This window comes from Astatotilapia calliptera, chromosome 3 (assembly GCF_964374335.1).
Source record: "Astatotilapia calliptera chromosome 3, fAstCal68.1, whole genome shotgun sequence".
Lineage (NCBI taxonomy): Eukaryota > Metazoa > Chordata > Actinopteri > Cichliformes > Cichlidae > Astatotilapia > Astatotilapia calliptera.
Genome location: NC_137424.1, coordinates 1,475,709 through 1,502,491, shown reverse-complemented (window position 1 = coordinate 1,502,491; position 26,783 = coordinate 1,475,709). Strand labels below are relative to the sequence as shown.

At 42.8% G+C, this 26,783-nt stretch overlaps 1 protein-coding gene across 16 annotated transcripts in view; it reads left to right on the top strand.

Annotated features, from left to right (window-relative positions):
- The window catches only part of ank2b (ankyrin 2b, neuronal), a 156,251-nt gene that overhangs the window by 112,123 nt on the left and 17,345 nt on the right, over positions 1-26,783 (top strand). For 6 of the 16 annotated variants that reach the window (XM_080296444.1, XM_080296440.1, XM_026159456.2 and 3 more), the window contains 20 exons: positions 205-292; positions 1,887-1,990; positions 2,207-2,245; positions 3,515-3,739; positions 4,700-4,798; positions 5,758-5,912; positions 5,996-6,207; positions 6,438-6,642; positions 6,726-6,822; positions 6,890-7,118; positions 7,313-7,438; positions 7,560-7,682; positions 11,344-11,376; positions 11,590-11,611; positions 13,537-18,063; positions 18,528-18,605; positions 18,739-18,870; positions 18,987-19,124; positions 19,344-19,578; positions 19,933-19,993. In XM_080296444.1, coding sequence (XP_080152570.1) covers positions 205-292; positions 1,887-1,990; positions 2,207-2,245; positions 3,515-3,739; positions 4,700-4,798; positions 5,758-5,912; positions 5,996-6,207; positions 6,438-6,642; positions 6,726-6,822; positions 6,890-7,118; positions 7,313-7,438; positions 7,560-7,682; positions 11,344-11,376; positions 11,590-11,611; positions 13,537-18,063; positions 18,528-18,605; positions 18,739-18,870; positions 18,987-19,124; positions 19,344-19,578; positions 19,933-19,993 — 6,928 coding nt within the window. The remainder of the gene's footprint in view (positions 1-204; positions 293-1,886; positions 1,991-2,206; positions 2,246-3,514; positions 3,740-4,699; positions 4,799-5,757; positions 5,913-5,995; positions 6,208-6,437; positions 6,643-6,725; positions 6,823-6,889; positions 7,119-7,312; positions 7,439-7,559; positions 7,683-11,343; positions 11,377-11,589; positions 11,612-13,536; positions 18,064-18,527; positions 18,606-18,738; positions 18,871-18,986; positions 19,125-19,343; positions 19,579-19,932; positions 19,994-26,783) is intronic. The other 10 variants (XM_026159524.2, XM_080296431.1, XM_080296455.1 and 7 more) reach the window with 9 other exon arrangements.

Below are 26,783 nucleotides of genomic sequence, written 5' to 3'. Positions count from 1 at the left end.
GCTGCGTTCGTGTGTCCAGCAGCGCTGCTGTTAAACCAACACTTTAGGTACAGTTTTAGCTTTTGAACATGCTGTTCACCACGTAATTGCTGGACATTGATCCCGACCAGAACAGAACTTTAAAGATTATGAATTTCCTGCCGTGCTGGGTTGATATCATGGGCTTCACAGGTTTCATGCTTGTGTTTTTCCTGTGTGCTTCAGTTCAGACAGGTCCTTCACGCCCACTCACCACAGCTACTACTCTTCTAAACATGAAGGCATGATGGAGGAGATGCTCACCAGTCACCAGGTACGCCGCATCATCACACAGATCACTAATTCTGTGCATTTTTTAATGTTTATTGATAAGATTTTAAGTTCAAAGTTACATAACGTCAAACCAAACACACAACAACAAAAACACAAACAGGAAAGAAAAGGAAAAAAATAAAATGAAAAAATACACCAGTTAGCCAGTACAAATCAAAAGTTCAAAAGAAACACCAGTGTCCAAAGAAGATGATCTTCTGTGTGAGGTTAGACAGGGCAACAGAGAGTTCACCAAGTCCAGAAGATGTGGGAAACATGTCCAGGAAGGAATCAGGGTTTCACACAAACACAAAGTGCAGTCAAATGGGTTAAAGTTTATGTTAAATTCCCATTAATATGATTGAGAAAAGGGCCCCAGATTTCGACAAACTTAAAATGGGTGTCAGCCAAACGATAGCAAACCTCTTCAATCATCTCACGTAGCCAAACCCTGAACAATGGAGGAGATGGTGATTTCTAGGCTCTAAGAACAAGTCTTCTAGCTACAATCATGCCAAACATTAAGGCTTTCTGAAGAGGACGTCTGAGTGCCAATGAGGTTAGGGAGCCTAGCACTGCAAGTACACCATCCGGCTCTAATTTTAAATCATAAATATATATTAAATATCTCTGCCCAGAAACTCCCGAGTGTGGGGCAAGACCAGAAAAGGTGACCAAGGGTTCCCTCCATTGCTTTGCATCTGTCACACAAAGACCAAATAGACGGAAAACTGCTGCATAGATTTGTTTTAGAAAAATGCAGACGATGAAGGACCTTGAACTGTATAAGTTGTAGTCTGGCATTAACAGAGTGTTCTTTAATCTTTTTCAACCCATTGGCCCACAAAGCATCCGATATGTCCACTTCCAAGTCCTTAACCCAAGCGTCCTTGATGTGGTTAGTAGGTGGTATACGTGTAAAAAGTGTAGTAAATTATTCTGTGCATTCTTAAAACGCTGCCGTGGGACGATGTTAACCTAAAGGTTAGGAATTATGACGCTCAGGCTGTGGCTGTGGACTGTACTGTTAACCACTCTGAAGTGCTTTGATTCTCAGCTACTTCAGTCTGCACATCAATCTGTGAGTAAGATGTTGTGTGAGGATGTTTAGCACCTGGAGGAATTAGAGTTAGAGCAGAGGAGTTCTGTGTAAGCACCATTTATCCAGCCTGGAGGCGGTGTTGCCTTGCAGCAACCATCTGACCCTTTCTGTGTGGAGTTTGCATGCTCCTCTTGTGTCTTCCTGGGTTCTCTTGGGTACTCTGGCTTCCTCCCACACTCCAAAGACATGCAGTTAGTGGGGTTGGCTTCACTGGTGAATCTAAACTGTTTGTATGTGAGTACGATAAAGACGAGGATGGATCAATGAAAGAAGGGCTGAGCGAGCCTGATTTCTGTTTGTCAGACTTAACACATCTGAGCTCTCAGGATTCAGCCTTAGAAGGGCTGCAACCCCACCCGACCCACTCCTCCACCCACGGTCCTGCTGTTTTTATGGGGATTATGTTTCTGTCAAATTCAGGAGCAAGTATATCCCATGATCTTCTCAATGCCCTAGATGACTGGTCTCTGATAAGAGGTTTGTTTCGTTCCAGGTTTCATCCCTTGCCAGGGAGACTGAGAGGGATTCGTACCGGTTGAGCTGGGGCACAGAGAACCTGGACAACGTGGCTTTGTCCTCCAGCCCTGTCCATTCAGGGTAAGCACAGCAGCACTGAAGGAAAGTCGTAAACAGCATTTACACTGTCAGAGTTCTGTGAATAAACTGTTTTCTGTGGATCTTCGTAGATGGAAATCCTGCTGAGCCCTGTTCTTTTCCTTCTGCTCGTTTTTTACACTTGCTGGGATTTCTCCCTCTCTGATTTCTTCTGCCTGACTTGTGATTCCTCTCTGTCTGTTGTGGTTGTTGTTTTAGCCACTCCTCTCCGTGCCATGATCATGGAGACCACAGCAGGTGACCTTCTGCACCTTGGTTGCACCTCATTCCCCTTCATCACCGTCCTTCTCCGCTCAGTGTGCTCTCCCTATGGAGAGGTGTATGTGTTGCACCGTCCTCGACAGACAACATCTCGTGTATATTCCTGTATTCTCAGCCTGAACGTAAATTAAACATAAACTCTCTAAATGATTTTCCAAAGTTGGCATCATGACACTGCAAGTTCAGGAAAGTTTAGATAAGGTTGAAGGTTGAGGACATGTTTGTCGACTTCATTCAGTGTCTCGTGAACTGTGCATTTCTACTAACATGCCACGTGCTGTGGAGACTATTAGAATAAACTTACAGTTTACTCTAATCTCGTCTTCTAACATTACTTTAACAGCTGTTTCAAGTCTGTCGTTGGGTTTTCTAACCTGGTTGTTTGTTTGGCTGAAGCTGAGCCAAGAACCGTCTTTAGTGTCATATCATCATTTCATCACAGTCGGTCTTTACCCCGCTGGGATGTGTGATCCATACGCATACTTGTGACTGTGCATGGAGAGCGAAGGTCAAACCTGAATGCAGAGCAGCTCTCGTCCATTCAGTGTTGAGAAAACAGAAACCAAAGGTTGAGCGAACGTTAGCTACCATGCTACAATCATAGAGTTGTCCATCCCATGGTTATAGGTAGTCTATGTTAAAGTGCAGCTATCCTTTTTTTGTAACATCTCTATTTGAAGATTAAACATAATAAAGAAAATGCATTGTTCTGGTCTGCTGTTTCCACGAGCATAGATTGGCTAATGCTACGTGATGTGAGCTAGCTTAAGTTTACTATTACTGACCTCGCTGAATCAGTTCACTAAAGTTAAGACTATGCTATAGTTGTGCTGTTGTTGCTTCACGGTCTAAGATAGATAAGCTCACTTAGAAAAAACCATAAATACATATAGTTCATGAAGAAAGTGTGTTTGCTTCTTTAGAGAAGGAAAGTTTGATGAACAAAAGTGTCCCAGGCCAACACGCCGACAGGATCTTCCTTAGTCCTCATATCTCGTGCTTTCTTGAGTCTTAACGGGGCCTTCTTGATTTTGAGATACGTAGTTAACGACTTAACTGTTGCTTGTGTTCAAAAACTCGAGCAAGTAAACAGCGGTGGTCCTTCGTGTAAGTGTGCATCTTACAAACTGTTCAAACCAAACAAAGCTTTGCCGTCTGCTTTCTCACCACTTAATGGAGCTGAATTAGACTGAACCGGACAATATTGGCGTCTCATTCGTGCATGTATCTCCTGCTTCCTCTCAGCTTCCTGGTCAGCTTCATGGTAGACGCCAGGGGCGGAGCCATGCGCGGCTGTCGACACAACGGCCTCCGCATCATCATCCCGCCGAGGAAGTGCAGCGCCCCGACGAGAGTGACGTGCCGACTGGTGAAGAGGCACCGTCTGGCCACCATGCCCCCGATGGTTGAGGGGGAGGGTCTGGCCAGCAGGCTCATTGAGGTGGGACCCTCTGGAGCCCAGTTCCTTGGGTAAGACAGGACTAATGATTGTAGAAGCTTCTGGATGTGTGGAGGTTAACACTTAAAGTCTATTTATGGCACCAAATGCCAACAAATGCCTCAAGGCGCCTTACACATACACATGATATAATATTATTTGCTAGTAGCTTTGAATGTTTTATGGCAATAAGTTTCCAGGCAGGACGAAAAGTGCTTCTTTCCTTTGAACATCTATCCTGTTATTAATTTGTATCCCGTATAAATGCAAAGGTTACAAAGTGCTGCCCTTTTCTTTCAGATTAATTTGCCAGCCTCTGCCTGACTCAGACTGTCTCTGTATTTGCTCTCGCTTCCTCCCAGTGCCAGCGGTCTGCCAGCATGGCCTGTTTACTTTCATAACAGCTGCAGCGCGACTCTTTCTAACCTTTCTCCCTAACACTTGATGAAACAGCTTTTCTTATTAACTCCAGCTGCAGTGTCTCGCACCATGATTGGTTTGATATGTGGACTGAAACTCTGCCCTCTGCTGGTAACGTTTGAGATGGTCACAGTTACAGATTTGCTGCAGACGACAGAAGTTTTTGCTGTGATGTGAAATGTTTCTGCAGCTCTGCAGTGAAACTAGCCCCACACGGCCACAATGATGAGCTCATTTCAAATAAACAGATTTAATTTGAATAAAAATGCAGAATAATAGTCTAACAGATTCAAACTGGCTTTATCAGAGGACTTCTTCAGTGACCAACACAGTGTGTGTTATGGAAATGCAAAGAACTACAAAGTCAGTCTTCTTTATTATGAAAAGAAGGACTTGAGTATAAATATAAGCGCAGCTTTGGGGTAAATGTTGTATGTTTTTATTTGTCATTTCTTCGTGATGCTCTATTGGACGTCCTAACTGTGCAGCTAAGAGAAAATCGGCGCTCAACCCAAACATTGTGTGTGCTCTTTCTTCCTCACTGCTGCATACGGACGCTCGGTCAATCACAGTAAACTCCACCTCCCCAGTGCCCCCCCACCTCTAAATGAGGGAGAGAGTTTGGTTACCCGAATCCTCCAGCTTGGTCCACCGGGGACCAGATTTCTTGGGTAGGGTGGAAACCAGTCTGTGGTTTTGCATATGAAACAATCCATGGATGCCAGTTTCTTTGTTACTGTGCTGTCGTGTTTGTGCTAATGCTGCATAATCCACTTCATTTAGTGTCTGTGCTTCCAGCCACTGCTTGTCACTTCTCTCCTTCCTGCTTTGCCGTTTCCCTTTTCTTTCTTCTCATTCTCGGGGGAAGATTTGTCTCTCACTTATGTGTGAAATTTAAATGGTTGTGTGGCCTGTAAGTCGAAGGGAAGCAGGAGAATATGAGTGCACGCTTCAGCGATCGGCTCTGTATGGTTTTTATTTAGAGTTTATAAGAAATCACATGGTGTCACCAGGCAATATTTGGCCTTTTCACTATATTTTAAATTGATGTGTTTCTCCTGCCTGAGTGGTCAAAGTCATAAAATAACATCAACAGTATTTAGAGTGAAACATAAACAAATACTACAGGCCAGGTAACCATATAAATATCACATAGCAATATGTGTTTGTCCCGATGTTGGCCTGCAGGACGCTTCTTGTAGATACTCGTTGTAACTAGTTTGTGATTGTGCTCATCAGGTAAGTGTCAGAGTGACGTTTTCTAACTATTACAAATGGACGACACACTGATCATAAATCAACTTGAATGTTGTGATTCAAGTGAATCCACCTGAGATTTGCTGGTGCAGATGCTTTTATCCAGCACAGCTCTACATGTTTATCTGAGATGCTCTTTATCACCACGTGTCAACACATCAGCTGCAGAAAAAATAAACTGTAATTTACATAGCAGTGAAGCCAGAGCAAGAGGAGCGATGCTGTGTCTGAAGCACAGGTACAGTCGGGCTCGTATCCAGATACAAAGATGAACAGTCAAAGAACAGGAGACTTACCTCACTAACCTGTTATATTCCATCACACCACGCGCTTAGTTTTACTTGGACTTACCCAGCGTATCTTGTTCCTCCAGTCCTGTCATTGTGGAGATCCCTCACTTCGCTGCCCTCCGAGGGAAGGAGCGCGAGCTGGTGATTCTGAGGAGCGAAACAGGAGAGAGCTGGAAGGAGCATCACTGTGAACACACTCAAGAGGAGCTCAACCAGATACTCAACGGCATGGACGAGGGTCAGTCTCCGACACTGGCTGACGACACCGCGGCGTCAAACGATAAAGGCCTGATCACGTCTTTTCTGTCTCACCTTCTGCAGAACTGGAAACTCCCGAAGAGCTGGAGAGGAAACGCATTTGCCGTATCATCACTAGAGATTTCCCACAATACTTTGCTGTGGTGTCACGCATCAAGCAAGACAGCAATCTGATTGGTCCTGAAGGAGGCATCCTCAGCAGCACCGTTGTACCACAAGTTCAGGCAGTTTTTCCTGAGGGGGCGCTGACCAAGAGGATCAGGGTTGGACTGCAGGTAAACAGAGTGTGGTTAGCTTTTATATGTTCTCTGTTTTGCTGTCATTATGTTGTTCTTAATATTCAAAGCTTTAGTTTTAAACCATGGAAACAAAACAGACTCAACCTTCTTAAGTTGCTGTGATTCATGTCGATGTCTTTACTAAATGGACTAGAAAGAGGTGGATAAAGCACATGTGCTGTCTGCGTACAGTTGCCTCACAGCCAGGCTTTCCTCTTGTCTCGCAGGCCCAGCCAGTGAGCATAGATGTCGTGAGGAAGCTCCTGGGTAACAAGGCCAGCTTCAGTCCCATTGTCACTCTGGAGCCGCGCAGGAGGAAATTTCATAAACCCATCACCATGACAATCCCTGTCCCCAAGAGCAACTCCGACCCCGTCCTCAACGGCTTTGGAGGGGACGCACCCACCCTACGATTGCTTTGTAGCATCACAGGTTAGAGAAGCCGTAGAAAAGTTCAAATCTTAACGGGTGAAGCTGAGACGCGTCTCCACATTCTAACATTTCATGTCACGCAGGTGGAACAACGCCAGCCCAGTGGGAGGATATAACAGGAACTACTCCGTTAACTTTTATTAATGACTGCGTGTCCTTTACCACCAACGTGTCTGCCAGGTAAACCAGCTGAACCAAATATCAGCCACAGACACCAGCTCGCTCCTAACCCTCTTCTGATTTCTAGGTTCTGGCTCATAGACTGTCGGCAAGTCCAGGAATCGGTCAACTTCTCCACTCAGGTGTATCGGGAAATCATCTGTGTCCCTTACATGGCCAAGTTCGTCATCTTCGCCAAGACCCACGACCCGATTGAGGCCCGATTGCGCTGCTTTTGCATGACTGATGACAAGATTGATAAAACACTGGAACAGCAGGAGAACTTCGCCGAGGTGGCGCGCAGCCGAGATGTAGAGGTGAGAAAGGAGAGCGGAGGGAGTCTAACACCAAGTTATACAAGACAGAGTTCGGAAATGAAACCCCAATAAAATAAAAAACCTTTGAGCGGTCGACTCCAGTCTAAGAAGAAGAAATATCTAAAGAAGGGTGTAAACATGTAAGATGTCAGGCGTGATTATTCCATCATGTATGCATGTGTTACCTTTACTAGGTCCTGGAAGGCAAACCTATCTATGCAGACTGCTTTGGTAACCTTGTTCCCCTCACGAAAAGCGGCCAACATCACCTCTTCAGCTTTTACGCCTTCAAGGAGAACCGGTTAGCACTCTTCATCAAAGTGAGTCATCGTTTATTTCTTCTGAGCAAGTGCTGCAAGTGTCAGCCAATGTTCTTCGTATAACATGGAATCGGTTTAGCAATGAGCAGCTGGCTAACGTTGACCCGCTTGGCTTTGGCAGATCAGAGACAACACTCAGGAGCCGTGTGGCCGCTTGTCATTTATGAAAGAACCCAGGAACTACAGGTCACTTGCACAAAATGCTATATGCAATCTCAACATCACACTTCCATCATACTGCAAGGTAAGGATGGCGCGCCGATGCTGCTGGCGGTCGTGTGTCTTTATGAGTAAAAGCTGCGTGCTGGTTTCAGTAGTTTAACATGGAAAGTCCTCTGGTTGCTTTAACTCTAGACCGTGTTGCAATAAGACATATTATCAATGTTCCCTCTAATGTTTCATGTGTCTGAACACACAAACTCCCTGAGCGTCGCACTGTGAGCAACGGCAGACGTGTGCACTGTGGTCACGCCAGCATCCAAGTTACATGTTTATTAAAGTAATCAAATTACAGCATTTATGTTCGACTACTTTTAATTAACTGCTTTAGTCCACTTACAATGAAAATTTAAACAAATCTATTTCGTGACCTGTAGCATGTTAACACTAATGGAAGTAAAAATAACTTGAACTCCAATTTTAAAAACATTTTCTTTTTTATTTTTATTTATTTATTTTTTTGCTCTGACTGTATTATGAGTCTGTGGTCTGGGAGAGAGTCTGTAACTCTGTCTGCAACATACAGTAAATAATGACCAATGTTGGGCAGTTAATTATATAGTGACTTCTTCAAAAAAGTAACTGAGTTTTGCAAACAAAGTGTTTTGCAGCTGTTTACCTAAAAATGCAGCCAAGGCGTTTTTTTTAAATAAACATTTCAAACTATTTACAGAACAATCAGCTGTTCTGCATCAAATCTGATGCCACACAAATTATTTGCGCCGCTGCAAAAAATAATTCCTGTCCACTATGAGATGAAGGAGAACAACAGCCTGATACCTGCAGGCCTGACAGCAGCAGATGTATCACTGCTGTAACACCTGTAACACTCAGCAGGCGCCTCATTGTTCTGACACACACAACAACACTATTGACTACACTACACTCTAACTACACACTAACTACACACTAACTACACACTAACTACACTCTAACTACACACTAACTACACTCTAACTACACACTAACTACACACTAACTACACACTAACTACACTCTAACTACACACTAACTACACACTAACTACACACTAACTACACACTAACTACACACTAACTACACAAGATTTGTGCTAAACTTGGCAATCGCATCTCAAACACGCCGTCACTCCTAAAACTTCCCCCTCCCTAAACCACTAAATGTCATGTTGCCATATCATTTTTTGATTGGTCGACATGGTACATTTTTCGACCAATAGGAAAGGCTGAGGGAGGGGGTTTGTTTTTGCTCACAGGCTTTCGAGCGTTTTCCTTATAAAACGCCGTTTTCACCGTTTCTTCCCGCAGTAAATATAAACAACGACAGTATTCAGGAAGGAAAACAAACACTGCAGATATTTTATCATAACTCTGGTTTTACGTGGCCGATCAACACAATTTATAAACTGGTATAAAGTCCACACTTTGTCCGTCAGTTGTTCCGTCTGTCCTGCTCACGTCTCCAATGGTTGTACACGTTGTCATTAACGTGGCTTCACTCCACATCAGCCGCTTTGCTAAAACACCGGCACATAAGGACGCTGTCATAGCCTGTCAGCCACGTTGATTAGCTGCGTATATCTGCGTATATATTACAGCTGCGTATACTGTAATATACTCACATATCTATATTATTGCTAATATATATTGTAATATATCTATATCACTAAAGCACTTCTGGATGGATGCAAACTGCATTTCGTTGCCCTGTACCTGTGCATGTGCAATGACAATAAAGTTGAATTCTATTCTATTCTATTCTATATACGAATGTGAATCGCGTGATTGGCTGGACTATGGGATAAGGTGGCCTCGTTCTGATCCCATACGGGAGCAGCCGGTCACTGACTAACACTGCAGAACAGGATTGTTAAAGTTTTCATTTTAACTTAAGGTTCGATTGTTTTCTGTGTGCAGAGACCTGCCAGCAGTGCACAACTGCACACGCGCAGCTTAGAGGGAACGTTGCATATTATGTGCTAATGTCCCACTGATCAACTCCCTCAACTTAAATGAAATCCAAATTATTTTCATATTTGGTGTCCTAAATATAATTCTAAGCACTCAAAGATTAATAGTAACTGTCTTTAACACTGTGGATAGTGTGTGGTGTCATGTTAAAGCCCTGTGAAATATTTGTTTGTTTTTGCATAAACAGCTGTGGTCAGCAGTGTGCATGGACTTATCATGGGCGTGAATGTCACGGTCATTTTATGTTCTTGTTCCAAGGTGGATTCATGGCACAAAATACATGTTTAATGGCTTTAAATAAGAAGGTTCCTTTAGCTTTTCTTTAATCCACAGAGAGACTAAACTGTGCATACAGACTGAAATATATGAGTGTGCTGCTGAAGGCTCTGCAGTCAGAGTCATGTAGGCTCTAAGCCTAAAACAGATACTACATGTGAAGAAAGGTTTTAGTTATAATATCCCCTCACCCTTTAACAGAATTAAATCTAACTGAATAAAATGTGTGTAGTTGGTAAACGAACTAAAACAGCATGAAATTGTAAATATTCTGTGTTCATTTATGGTATGATTTGGTGCTGTACAACACAGGGTTTCTACAACCCCGTCGGGGAACTGGTTTAAAAAGGTTGTGTTTATATTGTAACCCCTATACTGATTTTCATACATCTTACTCTAGTGTTTGCCATAAATAAAATAATAAGTAATAAAGACTAACACGGAAACTAAATAAACAAAAAAGAAACATTTTCAAACAAAACAAAGGCACAAACCCGCCCTCCAAACTAACTCGCACTAAGCTAAATGACAAACTAAGACTAATAATAACTCTGGTAGTTATAATTCTCCACAACTGGTAGTTTCTTTTTCCAGCATGAAAAGGGTTTATCTGGCAGCTCTCACTGGACAGACCGATCCTCAGAGCAACGAGGAAGTCCAGGGAGAGTTTTGCATTAGCACGTTGGCGGTCTCTGCCAACATTTCTAACAGCTACAGTTCCCATAATCATCAGTTCAAACAACTGTATGTAAGCACAAGTTATTTCGATTTATCACCACTTTGTCCAGATCTGCTAGAAGACCCAAAGTGTGACACTATGACAGGAAATCTAATGATCAGGGACAATCTAGCACCAAAGTTCAGGCGTTCCAGTGTCCCTGTCCACAGTGACGGGAGGGCTCACCGTGGACTCACCAAGAACGAACCCCCTGCTCCAAAACTGACACCTGTAATCTTGACTGAAATTTGCAGCTGCACATGTTTTTTGGCCAAACAAGGCAAAGAGTTATATGGCCACAATGACAGAAGCTGGTGAGGTTCAAACCCCAGATCCCAGACAGCCGCTAAATGAACTCAATTTGGCCAAGGAGAGACAGAATTATGGCAGATGCTTTTGGTCAAAGATACGGGACAATAAACAATATAACTGTGAGCCTGTGTGGATTAGAAAGAATCCAAAATAAAGTAATTAAAGATTTATGTTGCAGAATTATTCCCCCAGTGAAAAAGCCCAACATGACCATAACATCCATGCCCAACGTCTGAGCACAGCTGTAGCACACGTGTAATATATTTACCTAGTCCGTCTCTGAAGACCACTTTGACTTTCACTGACATCCACACTGACCTCTTGTTTTTGTTGCTATGGTAACCGTTGGTTTGCCCTTTGTCTGACCTTAATACTGCTCTTGTTTCTATTTGTACATCGTTCTGCTTCTTGCTGCTTCTTGTTCCCCAAAGGAGTCTGATTCAGACCAAGAACAAGAGGAAGAGGTAAAAGCAGCCAGCGCTTCTCATTTCCCTCGTCTTCCCATTAGCTCCACTAATCTGTCTTTGCCTCTGTCTGTAGTTTAGACTGTGATTCAGCAGTGACTTAGCTTATCTGTGCTCTTTCCCTCAGTAATAGGTGTAGTGATAGTTAAAATAATTAGCACGTGCAGCGGTCAAAACATCCTAACTGTTGTATTTCCATGTGATCTTTTTCAGACCAACAGACTGCTCGAGAAATGTAAGACGTACTTTTACTTACATACTTTGCTCTGCAACTTGTACTAACGTGGTTGCTGCTCTTTGATAAAAATGCATATATTTATTAATCAAAATAATATTGGTGTAAATGGTGTGAATAAGTCTAACACTAGTAATGAGAATGCAGAGGAATAACCAGACTCATACACATTCACCCTGAAGTCCATCTTTTCAAAGTTATGTTTCTCTCTACTTTTCTTGTTTCGTAATGATTTACACCTCATTGTTTCAATTTAATCCAATTTCATTCTTTTACAATGCGAGATTGGAGATACGAAGAAAGAGTTAAACAATGCAACTTACGTATGTACATAAATATGATCTTCATTCATACTGTGGTGATGTTTATGTGACGGCCTATATATACATATATTTCTATCTATGTGCTAGCCTGAAAGCCAGCGTAGCGCTAACACTGTCATAATCGTGGTTGCTGATGTGGTTGCACTTGGCCCTGATTGGCCAGGTGGGTGGAGAGGTGCAGCTAGTGTTGTGTTGTGCATAATTTGGGCTTTTACTCTGCATTTCCACACTTCGTTCTGCACTGGTTAGATCAAAAAGAGACTCTCAACAGTAACATGATTCACAGCTGCTTGTGGGATGTGAGTTAAATGACTGTAGCCATTATACAGTAACAGAACAAATCACCTTTAAAAGGAGAAAGGACAAAATGTGATTCGCCATGAGTGAAGCACATCCAGACTCCACCTTCCTAATTCTGAACTTCCTTTTTCTTCCCAGTATTGTTTTTGTGGTGCAGTTTGTGCCATGTTGTGCTGGTATCATATGCTCTAAGTTCCTGAAGTTGGCTACTAGTGTAGTCAGGCTCCTCCCCCTCTCCCCTCCACCATGGCTTGTCTCGTGGTAATGTGAACATTCAGGAAAAAGTCACAAAACATGTTAATTAGATACATTTAACAAATCAACCCATATTTGTTAGCGTTACGTTTCTAAAGGACGTGTTATTGAGTAAAACTCTATGGACCGTCTGTATTTTCAACTTTCACACAGTATCAGTGTCACTGACATTTTAAAAACTGGAATTGCTAAATGAACGGGCCCAGAACTCACCACATTACTGAAAGAAGACAAGCAACTAAGTACCAACTTTCTCATCACTCTTCTCTATGACCTCTCCATCATCATTTCCCTTTACTTTGCATGGAAATAACTTGCCATACTTACAAATGAATGTGTGTGCTGTGTGTCTGTGTGATTATACGTACCGTCTTCTTAGTGAGAGTTCATCTTGTTTGCTCTGTATGTCACCGTTTTTTGCTTCTGTTTCTTTTTTTGTGAGTTTTCATTACGGTTGTCTTCCAAATGCTGATTTAGTCAAAAGCAGAATGGAGTGAAATAGAATTCCTTCATTCCTGCTTGAATTGAAATAAAATATATTAGTTTTGCAATAGAGCTAAACATGGCAAATCCTCATACGCCATTTACATTATCACTGGCTTTCTTTCATAGAGTTAGTGACATTTCCCATACATCTGAGCAATCTTGAGATGTTTTGATGTTGTTTCTGTTTCATATGTTTTGTTTTGGTTTTCATTGTTTTGTAGGTTTCTCTGTCACATGCTAGTTTTTTTATCAGTTCCAGTTTTGATCTGTATTTTTGTCTTGTGAGTGTGGATGCAAGTGGAAAAGCAAGTTATTTCCTGCTCATATCCTTTCCCATTGGTATGTGTTTAGCATTTGCTTTACCACAGCACAGACATATGAAACTACAAGCCTAATTCCTTTGATTCCCTGGTGTACAGTAGAAACCATTGTGAGTTTGTTGTCCTATGATCCCTGCGGTGTGCTCCAATCTTGTCCTGACCACATTCTCCAATGTCTGTCTCCTTTCATTTAAATTTTTAATTTTCTTTACTCCTTACTTGTTCTTCTTCCGTATGGAAGATGAAGAGACGGAGACGTCAGTCCTGAAATCAGAGCTGATTCGAGAACCAGATCTTCTATCCGACGTGTCAGAGATGAAACAAGATTTGATCAAAATGACTGTCATCTTGACTGCAGACTCCGCTGAGAAATCCCCTTCCTTAGGAGGGTGTGGTCTAGAGAAAGGGACCGAGGAAGTTTCTGGAGAAGCGTTAGAAACAATGGAAAAAGACTTAGAGAAAGTCAAAGAGGACCTAGAGAAAGTCAGTGAAATACTGAGGGGTGGAACGTATGAGGGTGAGGTGGCAGAGGAGGCAGCGAAAGCAGCTAGAATGGCTGAGGAATGGGTTCTCCTCTCAGACAGTGAGATAGAAGAAGCCAAAAAGATGGCAGCTTTAGAAAATCAAGAGCTCGTCTTACGGGAAAGTAGAGGTAACAGAGGGACTCCCAGACCTAAAGCCATCAAGGACAGTGGTGACCTTAAAGAATACCTGCTGGATGTACCAATAAGCTCTAAAGTTAAAGCCAAAAAAGAGACAAGTTTCCAGGAAAGATTCACTGATGTTGTGCTACGCAAAAGTACAAAACCAACCACTCCAACCAAAGTACATGACAAACCCACCACTGGTGATGTTAAAAAGCCAGTGAGACGGAAGGGAAAAGACCAGGGGAAGACAGAGGAATCGACAGAAACAGGGAGTCGTCTAAGCGTGCCCACAGCCAAGGCCCCAGCATCCCCTGTATCCCCAGTGATTGAAGAAACTCCCATCGGATCAATCAAGGACAAAGTCAAAGCCTTACAACAGAAAGTGGAGGCAGAGCAAAAGAGCAAAAAGGTCACTGGAAGCAAACCTACGCATTTGCCTGTTATGAGCAAATCCTCCCCAAAAGCCAAAGAAACCGCTAAGTCAAAGCAGGCCCCGCATAAATCCCCTAAAGCTGATTCTGAAAAACTTGAAGAGACCATGTCAGTTAAAGAGCTGATGCAAGCATTCCAAACGGGTCAAGACCCCTCAAAGAGAAAGTCGGGGTTATTTCAGCTCAAAACATCCTCTTCATCCAAATCAGAAAAAAGCACTAAATCTGAAACTATCCACACAAAATCCACGACAAAAGCAGCAGCTTCACACGTCCCTCAAGAGCGAGAAGTGTCATTGGATTCCAAACCCCAAAAGAAACTGATCAGTCAGCAAGACAAAGACACAAAACCCTCTGCTGATTCAGAGCTAACTGACACTGTAGACTTTGGAAACGGTGGCCTTGATGATAGCTCTGGCAGCTTTAAACATGAGGGTGTGGCAGACTCCCTAAGTTCTGGAAATGGATCCTCTCATTTGAGCTCTGAGGACAGTTACAAACATGAGGGTCTAGCCACTCCGGGCACAAGCCCTGAAAGTCTAGGGCTTTCTCCCAAAACTGTAAAGCAAACCTCTACAACTTTGGCACCAGCTGCCACAACAGTAAAGAAAGAGAGTAAAGACACAGAGAAGTGTGGGGATTCTGGTATAGGGACCACTGGTGACCAACTCTCTACAGAATTGACCCTCCTTGTCTCTTCCAGCAAGGCTACAGATGACCACACTACAAGTGAGTCTATATCTGTTAAGAGGAGTGAGTCAAAACCACAAAAGCTTACAAAAAGAATTTCAGAGACTATAGAAACTTTTCTTAGCGATGACGAAAGCCCCGATCATCAGCTAGTATTGTCTTTAGTTGGGTCGTCAGCTCCTAGATCCCCGTCTCAGCATCACGAAAGCTTAGACTTACTTTTAAAACAAGACCCAGATGCTCTCAGTCCGTTAGCTGATGACTCTTTAACAATAAGCCACAGAGACTCGTTAGAGGGTAGTCCTCTCATGGAAGAAAATTCCTCCCACAAATCCCCAGACTCTATTGAACCCAGCCCAACTAAGGAATCACCTCCTCATGACTCCTTAGAGAGCAGTCCTGTAGAGCTAAAAAGCTGCCCATTCTTCCCACTAGGTCCACCTAGCAAATCCTATAGCCATCCAGAGCCTCCCAAAGATGCAGAATTCCCCAAGGAAACTGTGCCCAGTAGGCTTCTTCGAGACCATGAGGCTAGTGCTGATGATGACAGTTGTGAGCAGACGTCTCAGATGACAAGTTCTGGTAAGAGCCCCCTCTCCCCTGACACCCCTAGTTCTGAAGAGGTAAGTTATGAGGTAAACCCCAAACCCCCTGATCATTCATTCCTCTTTGCTCTATCAAAACCGGCTGTCATCCCTGAAGACCCAGAAGAAGATAATGCATCAGACAGCCACGAAGCTAGGAGAAAGATCACTCCTGAGGAAGAGATGTTTAAGATGGCAGCCAAAATAAAAACATTTAATGAAATGGAACAAGACGTGAAGAGCAAAACGAAGTCTAGAAAAGATTTGTTTTCTCCAGCAGATGCCAAAATAGGGGATGACAGCTGTGAAAGTGAGAAGCTATCGCAAAGTGAATGTGGGTTCAGTACACCCACAGAGGATTCAAAATTAGCTCTTTTTGTTGATCCCCTTATTAAAGTACAACCTCCCTCTCCTTTTTCAGCAGGTTTGAATGATGGATGCCACAGCAAAGAGGCCAAGAGCACATCATCAACCAGTGTCACCTCAGAGGGACCTCACTCTGTCTCAGACCAGCATCATTCAAAATCCCAAATGAAAAAAGAAGAAAGTTGCCCATTATCTGGAAAAGCCAATAAAGCCAATAGCAACACAAAGGCATCAACATCAAATACTAAAAATAGGACTGATGAGCAAAAGGAAGAAAGCTTAAGGAAATCAAGGGAAAGTAGAGGAGATGATACGCATGGTGAAGAGTTAGAGATTAGTGAGCCACAGACAGGTGTGCTGAAAAGATGTAGTAATGTCACAGATGAAGTTAAAGGAGATCAGGCCGGACTCTGTGAAACTGTTATTACAAGTAAGACACAGGAAACGTTTAAACCAGAGGTCTGTATCTACGATGACACAGAGGAGGATGACGAGACACTGGAACCTCCCAGGACCGAGTCCAAAGGTGTCACTGCAAGGGTAGATACCGAGTCTTGGTCTGCAATGCGGGAGGATGATGCCACTTTTGAAGCTCGCGTAAAAGAGGAGGAACAGAAGATACTGAATCTGGTTGTTGACCGTCAGTCTCCAGACACCACACCTGGTAGGACACCAACAGAAGAGAGCACTCCCACCAGTGAGCCCAATCCTTTTCTTTTCCAAGAAGGGAAGCTCTTTGAGATGACCCGCAGTGGTGCTATTGACATGACAAAGAGAAGCTACGAGGAAGAGGCTGTTGGCTTTGCCTTTTTCCAGATAGGAGAACAGCCTTTAGAGGAGCCTATCTTAGAAGAGCCCAGACAAGAGAGTCAAAGATCTGCTACAGAACCGGAAGTTGGTCTCAATTTAACACTAGAGGTTAAGACTGATAACAGTGAGCAATCCGAAGAAACAGCTGATTCACAGCTTCGGTCCTCGCCTGAAGATGAACAGCCAAGCTGCAAAGCTGATGCCTCCAAATCTAAAATCCCCAAAATGGGCATTTCAGCTTCAGCTAAACCTACAAAGAAAGATCGGACATCCCCAGAACTTCTAGAGATGAAAGCAGAGATAACTGAAAGATCCTTAGATTTAGACACAAGTTCCCTTGGTCAAATGATAACAAATGTACAGACAGCAGATACTACTATCACTAGATCAGTTTACTCTGAGCAAGGGGAAGAGTCTTCTGACTCTTCTCCAGAGGAACCACAGTCAGTAATAGAAGCCCCCAAAACAACAGGAAAATCCAAACAAAGCGCTTCCAGTAGTGTTAAAAAGACTCCAGTCAAAGCACCAGCTAAGCCTACTTCTTCTCAAGGCCGCGGTAAATCAACAATTCATTCTCCATCTCATGCAGTTTCCCCTTCCAGCACTCCTAAAAAAGAGGCCATCTCTACTTCTGAATCTAAATCTAGAATTCCAGTTAAAGCTAGCACGATGAAGCCTGACTCTACTGTCAAACGTGCTGAAAATAACCAAGACAAAAAACTTAAGGTCCCTGTGAAAAAGGATACAAGGAGAAAATCTGAGACAGATGCAGGTCCCTCTGTGGATGTCAAAACCAAGACTCCATCTTCCAAAGCCAAGAGTTTCTGTGAGGGGGAGTCTCCCAGGTCATCTAAAAAAGAACAGGGTCGTCCTTTGAGTGCTGAGGCGGCAAAATCTAAGGGTTTTCAGTCCAGATTGCCAGTCCGAGGCAAAAGCGGTCAGTCGTCACATTCAACAACACCCACTAAAGAAAAAAGGGAGCCCTATAAAGAGCCCGTTGAGTTCTTTGAAGAGATAAGTGATGAAGCAGCAAAACTGGTGGCTAGGTTGGCAGAGGCAGACAGAGAGCAAGAGGTTGCGGCCACCATCTCAGATGACGAGAGCAGTCTCATTGATCCTTTAGTCATAGAAAGAGAACATTTCCCTCCCTCAGGAGACATCTTTCCCATTAGACCACTGTGGGACGAACCTGTTGAGACACAGATGCAGCGAATCCCAGACGATAAAGTCCAAAGTCAAGGTATCCCCCCAGTTTAAGGGGCTATTCTCTATCTCTTGTGCCTCATTAGTACGATAGCTAAAGGTGCTGCCTCTCTGTCTCTTGTGATTATGTCTTCTTGAAGTAAAAAGGAAAACATGTTGCTTGAGCTGTGTTTTTGTTTGTAATGATGTCTCACTTTCCTTGTATGTGTGCTGAAAATCTCAAGATTGACTTAAAGGCTTTATTGTGAAAATAACTTTAAAGATTAAAATGTGACTAATAATATCCAGAACAATTAAGTGTAATGGCAACAATTGATTGAAATGACACATCATGCTCTAGGGTATAGGTCTGGATCCTTAATTAATCCTATGTAAAGACATCGTTAGTAGAACACAAAAAAGAAAGCCAGTGAAGGTGTTTTATTTTTTAATATTTGTGAACATATCATTTGGAACACATTGCGGTTCTGACCGCTCATGGCTGTCTGGTGGTATTTGCAGTAGATCCACAGGATGAAGCAGAGAGAAAAGAGCAACGGTTGGCCATTATAGCTGACCACCTTGGCTTCAGCTGGACGGGTGAGTGACACCTCATCACGGCGATGAAGCGCTCAAGCTCAATGCATAGTTGGCAGGCCCTCAAGATACACCAGACATTCAAATGTATCTTCAAATATTCACGATTGTTACTGTATCATCTTCTCGCCAACAGAGTTAGCACAGGAGCTTGACTTCAGTGAGGAGAGGATCAATGAGATAAGAACTGGAAACCCCAACTCACTTCAAGACCAAAGCCATGCTCTTCTGAAAGTCTGGACAGAGAGGGAGGGAAATCTTGCCACAGGCCAGTGTTTAGTTCCTGTAGTTGGTACACATTTCTCAGAATTATTGCTTTTTACTTAATAAGTAAAGAAATCTTGTTGTCAGCTTTGAAGTGAAACTTTTATTCTGTTTCAACAGAAGCAACACTTATCAAAAGACTGACAAAGATCAATCGAATGGATATTGTTCACCTTATTGAAAGCAGGACGTCTGAAGAAGAAACCTCACATACGTATGCAGAAATCGAGTGGACCATAGCACAGGACCATAGTGAAGGTGCACAAGCTAACCAAATACTTTGAGTATACAATACTAAAACAGGAAAACTGTAAGATTCATGCACGAGATTAGGTGATGTCTTCTAGTTACTAGACGTTTACTAGAATCTAGTAAACTGGCTAAAATACATTTAACTTCTGTTCAATGTGATATGACCGTGAGCTGTTGGCTGTTGAGAGGTTAAAATTTCCCTTCCTGTCCTGTGTGCCCGATCAGGTTTCGCTGCTCTTCATGAAGACATTGACAGCCCCAGGATCAGCAAGCGTACAGAGGCTGCAAAAAAGAGTCCACGCTCAGGACAACAGGTTCCCATAGTGTCAGCAGAAGACCTTTCATCCAGTTTGTCATCACTTCACGAGACAACAGGACGACCGGTGACAGACTCCACAGCAGCAGGCCTTCTTAGAACTGTTCACAAAGACAAGCCACAAAAAGAGATGGAAACAACACAGTGAGTTACTCTGAATGCTTCGTTTAATGTCACCCCATCCACATTATCTAGTTGTTTATTGACAGCCGTGCACATGTTCTGCAACTGTTCTGCACATCAACAGAGAGAAACAAGGAACACATTGCTAAGGTTAAAAGCAGTTTGCTAAGATGCTTCCTTTATTACTTCTTTTTAGTGATCGTTTTGACACAGATTTGCAAACTTAATACGGTTTTTACTACTATGCATTAAATATTGTCGGTTTAATTTCCTTAAACTTGTGAAATATATTCTTTTACAGTAATATGAGCCGATGCTGGGTTATTTTGGTCATTTGTCTCAGCACTGCATTTCTACATTTTCTTTTCTTTGCAGCTTATCACAAAGAACATATGAGGAAATGACAGACTTGGTACAAACTGGCAGTTTTAAACAAGTAAGTCCTTTCTTCACATTGTACTGCACCTCTCCCTATAATCTCCGATCCCATGTGCTACACCCCATGTACAAAGGGGCACCCAAGTTATGTGCCCAAGTTACCCCAACGTCCACCTTCCCCACTTTTGAACGATGTGACCATGAAGGGGCTGCTGAAGATGAGGGGGCAGAGGGAGGAGAGGATTGGAGCTTAGAGTGTCTGCAAAGACCCCACTCTGGAGACAAAGCTCATCATTTGTCACCATTGCCTTGGGCAGAGACATCCGACAGTTCTCAGACAGGTGTATGCAAAAGTCGACCGTTGTCAATGACTGATTTTGGAGACAGTTTGATCGAGTGTGAGCAAGTGGAGCAAGACTTTCAGAAACTGTTGATGGAACTTACAGAAACTGATGAAGAACTACGCCTTACACAACAACATGCTGGTGAAAAAATGCTTCCCACTCAACCTACTACTGTACTCCCTTCTTATCCCCTCAATTTGATGACAGAAAGCACACAAGCAAAACAAATGGCCCCAAAACACATGGATGAAGTTTCATGCCGACTTTATAAGGTCCTGTATGGAGGCAATGTTGAGACTGTGGATTCAGATAGTGAGGATGTGTCTTTATTACCTACAGCTTACTCCCCTGATTACACAAAGCAAGAAGTCAGGAACAATGAGGTTCATGCAGGTGACAGGCAAACAAAGGCTGATAAAGACATTTCAGAGTTTGTGGTTCAGAGTGATGTGCACCACACTCCTTATACAGGCAGTCTTGATGTGAAATTCACGAGTAGCATGAATGAAACCCAAAATACAAATCAGACTGGTCATCTTGATGATGAGGATAATTTTGAAAACATGCTGTCACTCGGACAGAATGTACCTGAAAATGAGAACAAACCAGCAACACCAATGGAGTTAGTATCTGAATATGTTGGCAACTGGGTTATCATTTCACTTTCTGGTACTGAGGAAAGACCGCTTTCTCCAGAGTCACTAACCGAATACAGGCCAATGTCTCCAGACTCAGCAATGTTAGATATTAGATCGTACTCCCCTGAGTCTGTGACATTAAATGAAGACTTGTCCATAGACTCTCCCATACCACAATATGTATCATGTGTGAATCATCCTGTTACCATTCATTACCACTCATCATCATCATCATCATCAGAATCTATGCTGTCAGATACCGAGTATGAGGCTATGCCATTGCTTTTTGAGAAAAGAACAGTATCTCCTGATTCTCTTGGCTCTGTAAGTGATAATGAGCAGCTGTTGGTAATTCAAACAGCAGTTAGTGTAGAAGAGGGAAATGTTGAAATGCCTGAAACAGCAGCTTATGAAAGTGCTGATGTAGAGAACGAGTTTTTGGTATTTTCACCACGTCAGGACAAATCTTCATCTTTAACACAACATTCTATACCAGTCTGTGGTTTAGCTTTTGATGCAGACCACTGCAAGCTCATGTCTCAAATCTGTGACCCACAGTATGTAGGGGTGGCAAACTGCCACTCTTATAGAACCAGGCCGCAATCTTCTCTAGCTGATTCAGAAGACCCTGTTGAAGATAAAGCTGCTGATTTACCATCAGATTTTTGCAACATGTCCCTATCACGTCATTCTGAAACAAAATGTAGACCAGTAGCGCCAGAAGTGGTATTGCTTGAAGACATGTTTAGATCGGATTCCTCCCACTCACTGAGGATCTTTCAGGCTAGTTCTGTTACAGCTACAATGGAAAGGTCCTCATCACCTGATTCAATCTGCTCTGATCTAGAATACGGGTCTGTGTTTCTGGAATCATTATTCTCTGAAAACAGAGCTTCATCTCCAGATTCTGTTGATGACTACAAGCCACATTCACCTGAGTCACCCATCCCAGAGTTTAAACTAGCATTGCCAGAAGGTTATGTTACAGCTACAATGGAAAGATCCTCATCTCCTGATTCACTCTGCTCTGATCTAGAATACGGGTCTGTGTCTCTGAAACAATTTTTCTCTGAAAACAGAGCTTCATCTCCAGATTCTGTTGATGGTGACATGGCTCTTACATCTGAGTCACCCATCCCAGAGTTTAAACTAGCTTTGCCAGAAGGTTATGTTACAGCTACAATGGAAAGGTCCTCATCACCTGATTCACTCTGCTCTGATCTAGAATACGGGTCTGTGTCCCTGGAATCATTATTCTCTGAAAACAGAGCTTCATCTCCAGATTCTGTTGATGAAGACATGGCTCTTACATCTGAGTCACCTATCCCAGAGTTTAAAGTAGCTTTGCCAGAAGGTTATGTTACAGCTACAATGGAAAGGTCCTCATCACCTGATTCACTCTGCTCTGATCTAGAATACGGGTCTGTGTCCCTGGAATCATTACTCTCTGAAAACAGAGCTTCATCTCCAGATTCTGTTGATGGTGACAGGCCGCATTCACCTGAATCACCCATCCCAGAGTTTAAAGTAGCTTTGCCAGAAGGTTATGTTACGGCTACAATGGAAAGGTCCTCATCACCTGATTCACTCTGCTCTGATCTAGAATACGGGTCTGTGTCTCTGAAACAATTTTTCTCTGAAAACAGAGCTTCATCTCCAGATTCTGTTGATGGTGACATGGCTCTTACATCTGAGTCACCCATCCCAGAGTTTAAAGTAGCTTTGTCAGAAGGTTATGTTACGGCTACAATGGAAAGGTCCTCATCACCTGATTCACTCTGCTCTGATCTAGAATACGGGTCTGTGTCCCTGGAATCATTATTCTCTGAAAACAGAGCTTCATCTCCAGATTCTGTTGATGGTGACAGGCCGCATTCACCTGAATCACCCATCCCAGAGTTTAAAGTAGCTTTGTCAGAAGGTTATGTTACAGCTACAATGGAAAGGTCCTCATCACCTGATTCACTCTGCTCTGATCTAGAATACGGGTCTGTGTCCCTGGAATCATTACTCTCTGAAAACAGAGCTTCATCTCCAAATTCTGTTGATGAAGACATGGCTCTTACATCTGAGTCACCCATCCCAGAGTTTAAACTAGCTTTGTCAGAAGGTTATGTTACAGCTACAATGGAAAGGTCCTCATCACCTGATTCACTCTGCTCTGATCTAGAATACGGGTCTGTGTCCCTGGAATCATTATTCTCTGAAAACAGAGCTTCATCTCCAAATTCTGTTGATGAAGACATGGCTCTTACATCTGAGTCACCTATCCCAGAGTTTAAACTAGCTTTGTCAGAAGGTTATGTTACAGCTACAATGGAAAGGTCCTCATCACCTGATTCACTCTGCTCTGATCTAGAATACGGGTCTGTGTCCCTGGAATCATTATTCTCTGAAAACAGAGCTTCATCTCCAGATTCTGTTGATGAAGACATGGCTCTTACATCTGAGTCACCCATCCCAGAGTTTAAAGTAGCTTTGTCAGAAGGTTATGTTACGGCTACAATGGAAAGGTCCTCATCACCTGATTCTCTCTGCTCTGATCTAGAATACGGGTCTGTGTCCCTGGAATCATTATTCTCTGAAAACAGAGCTTCATCTCCAAATTCTGTTGATGAAGACATGGCTCTTACATCTGAGTCACCTATCCCAGAGTTTAAAGTAGCTTTGTCAGAAGGTTATGTTACGGCTACAATGGAAAGGTCCTCATCACCTGATTCACTCTGCTCTGATCTAGAATACGGGTCTGTGTCCCTGGAATCATTATTCTCTGAAAACAGAGCTTCATCTCCAGATTCTGTTGATGGTGACAGGCCGCATTCACCTGAGTCACCCATCCCAGAGTTTAAAGTAGCTTTGTCAGAAGGTTATGTTACGGCTACAATGGAAAGGTCCTCATCACCTGATTCTCTCTGCTCTGATCTAGAATACGGGTCTGTGTCCCTGGAATCATTATTCTCTGAAAACAGAGCTTCATCTCCAGATTCTGTTGATGAAGACATGGCTCTTACATCTGAGTCACCTATCCCAGAGTTTAAACTAGCTTTGTCAGAAGGTTATGTTACAGCTACAATGGAAAGGTCCTCATCACCTGATTCACTCTGCTCTGATCTAGAATACGGGTCTGTGTCCCTGGAATCATTATTCTCTGAAAACAGAGCTTCATCTCCAAATTCTGTTGATGAAGACATGGCTCTTACATCTGAGTCACCTATCCCAGAGTTTAAACTAGCTTTGTCAGAAGGTTATGTTACAGCTACAATGGAAAGGTCCTCATCACCTGATTCACTCTGCTCTGATCTAGAATACGGGTCTGTGTCCCTGGAATCATTATTCTCTGAAAACAGAGCTTCATCTCCAGATTCTGTTGATGATGACAGGCCGCATTCACCTGAGTCACCCATCCCAGAGTTTAAAGTAGCTTTGCCAGAAGGTTATGTTACAGCTACAATGGAAAGGTCCTCATCACCTGATTCACTCTGCTCTGATCTAGAGTATGGGTCTGATTCTCTGGAACCATTATTCTCTGAAAACAGAGCTTCATCTCCAGATTCTGTTGATGAAGACATGCCGCTATGTGCCATTACAGCTACTCCTGGAAAACCCTTATCACCCGTTTTGCTTTCGTCAAGGAATGAGTACTCAGCTCTATCATTTTGCTCTGCAGTTCGACCTTCATCTCTTTATTCTGAAATTTCTGGAGAAGACAGTGGTTACTTTCCAATGCCGACATTTGAAACAGGCCTTACTGAATCAATTTCAATTAGTGATCATAAATTACTACTTTCTAAGTCACTACTTCAACAATCAAGTGTAGACATAACTTGTACTGAACAGACACCCAAATCTCCTGAATCAGGAATCACAGAGTTTACAGAGACTGCTGGTAGTGGTAAGTCCTTAAAGAAGGTTAAAGTGCCCATCGATAAACTTGTTTATGGTGCTGAATTTTGGAAGCTAAGTTCTCAAATACATGATCATCACTATGTCGGAGAGACAAGTAAAACTGGGTTTTTTGAGTATGCTGGAACAAAAACTGAGTATGTTCTGGAGGATTCAGAGGACAGACCATTGTCACCTGATTCTAAGTCAGAAAACAGGTCTTTGTTGCTGGAGGAAATTACAGATTCTCCAGATTCTTTGAAAGGCATGTGCTCGGATTCCCCAGTTCCTCCGATTTTCCCTTACTTTTCTAACATTTCAGAGTGTCACTCATCTTTACCAGAATCAGCTGTGTCAACTGATGGATTAGACCACAACAAAAGGAGGCCTTTATCACATGTTTCTGTAATATCTGCAGATGGAAGCGTTCCATTTTTACCTGATTCCCCCTTACAAGACCTCAGACCTGTTGTACCTGAATTGCATACAGCTGCCTTTGGATATAGGTCCTCCAAACCAGAGTCATTGCTTTCACATACTGATTATGGCTTCTCAACTTCAGTGGTCTTTACAAATGAGAGAACAGACTCACCTCAATCAGCTTCCAATCTTGAAGACAAGATGTCAGCAGCTGATGAAACATTTAGGGCACACCAGATGATATGTCAGCTGTATGATCCTCATTATGTAGGAGAAAGTTTTGTAAACAGAGCTGAAATAGTTGATGATACTGGGACCAATGTAGAATGTATTCAACTCGATTCAGATGTGGAAGAGAAGGAATTTTCTGCTTTATTTTTTGAACCTTCAGTTTCATCAGAATTTAGTCCTGCTGAGTCCTGCATCCTTGGCAGTCCAGGGTCTTTCAATTCAGAAACTGAATTGCGGCCACTTTCACCAGAGTCAGTCATGGAATATAGGCCCATGTCACCTGAAGACTTAGTGACCGAAATAAGAAGATGGTCTCCTGACTCAAGGGCATCCATTAATGAGTTTAGGCCTCTATCTCCAGACTCTCCTCTACCACCACCATTTAACCCAGATATAGAAGAAGGTGTGTTAGTTTTTGGAAGTAGGTCATCATCACCTACATTTTTCATGCTGGACAATGACTTAGAAGTTTTGGACATGCAATTTTTTGAGGTGAAGGGGGGATCACTTACACCAGATTCTGAAAATGAATTTAGGACACTTTCCCCTGATTCACCTATACCTGAATTCAAACATTTTATATTTCAGCCCCCAAGTGTTTCGAATGCTGAATGCAGGTCCAGTTCAACTGAATCTGTTTGTTTTTCTGATTTAGAATTTGAAGAGGGTAGATTTTTATCAATGACAGATGAACGCCGACTTCCATCGCCTGATTCAGGCGTATCTAGAGACGAAAGTCAAACTCAATCACCAGATTCATCTGAACCTCAGGTGATGTCAGGAGTAGCTGAACGTTACCCATCGTTTGTTGAGTTTAGATCAACAGTTATGTCTGATGTTAAGTATTCATCTTTAGCTAACCGCTTACTTGATACTGAAGATAGGCCAGTTGTTGTAGAATCATTAGAATCAGAAACTGAAGAGAAACCTTTGACCTTTGACTCTATATCAGAGTATAGAATTTCCTCACCTGTATCACTAATGGCAAATGTCACATCATCTTCTCCTGAATCAAGTGGCTCTCTAAACAAATCAGGTCATTTACCAAATTCCACTCTTTCTTGTGTTGATGCCAGTGGTCACAGGTTGTCATCACCTGAATCGGTAACTTCAGAAATAGAATATGCTCCTTTGATTTCACAGATGTCTGATGTTAAGGACAGACCAGAGTCAGATGTGTCTGACCTCAGATGTTTGTCTCCTGACTCTCCACTACCCCAGTACACCACTATGTTAGAAGTCAAACACTGGCCCTTATCACCCATATCAGTATATTCAGATGAAGATTCAGAGAGAGATTTGTGTGCCACAGGGCTTTTTAAGGACAGAGCCG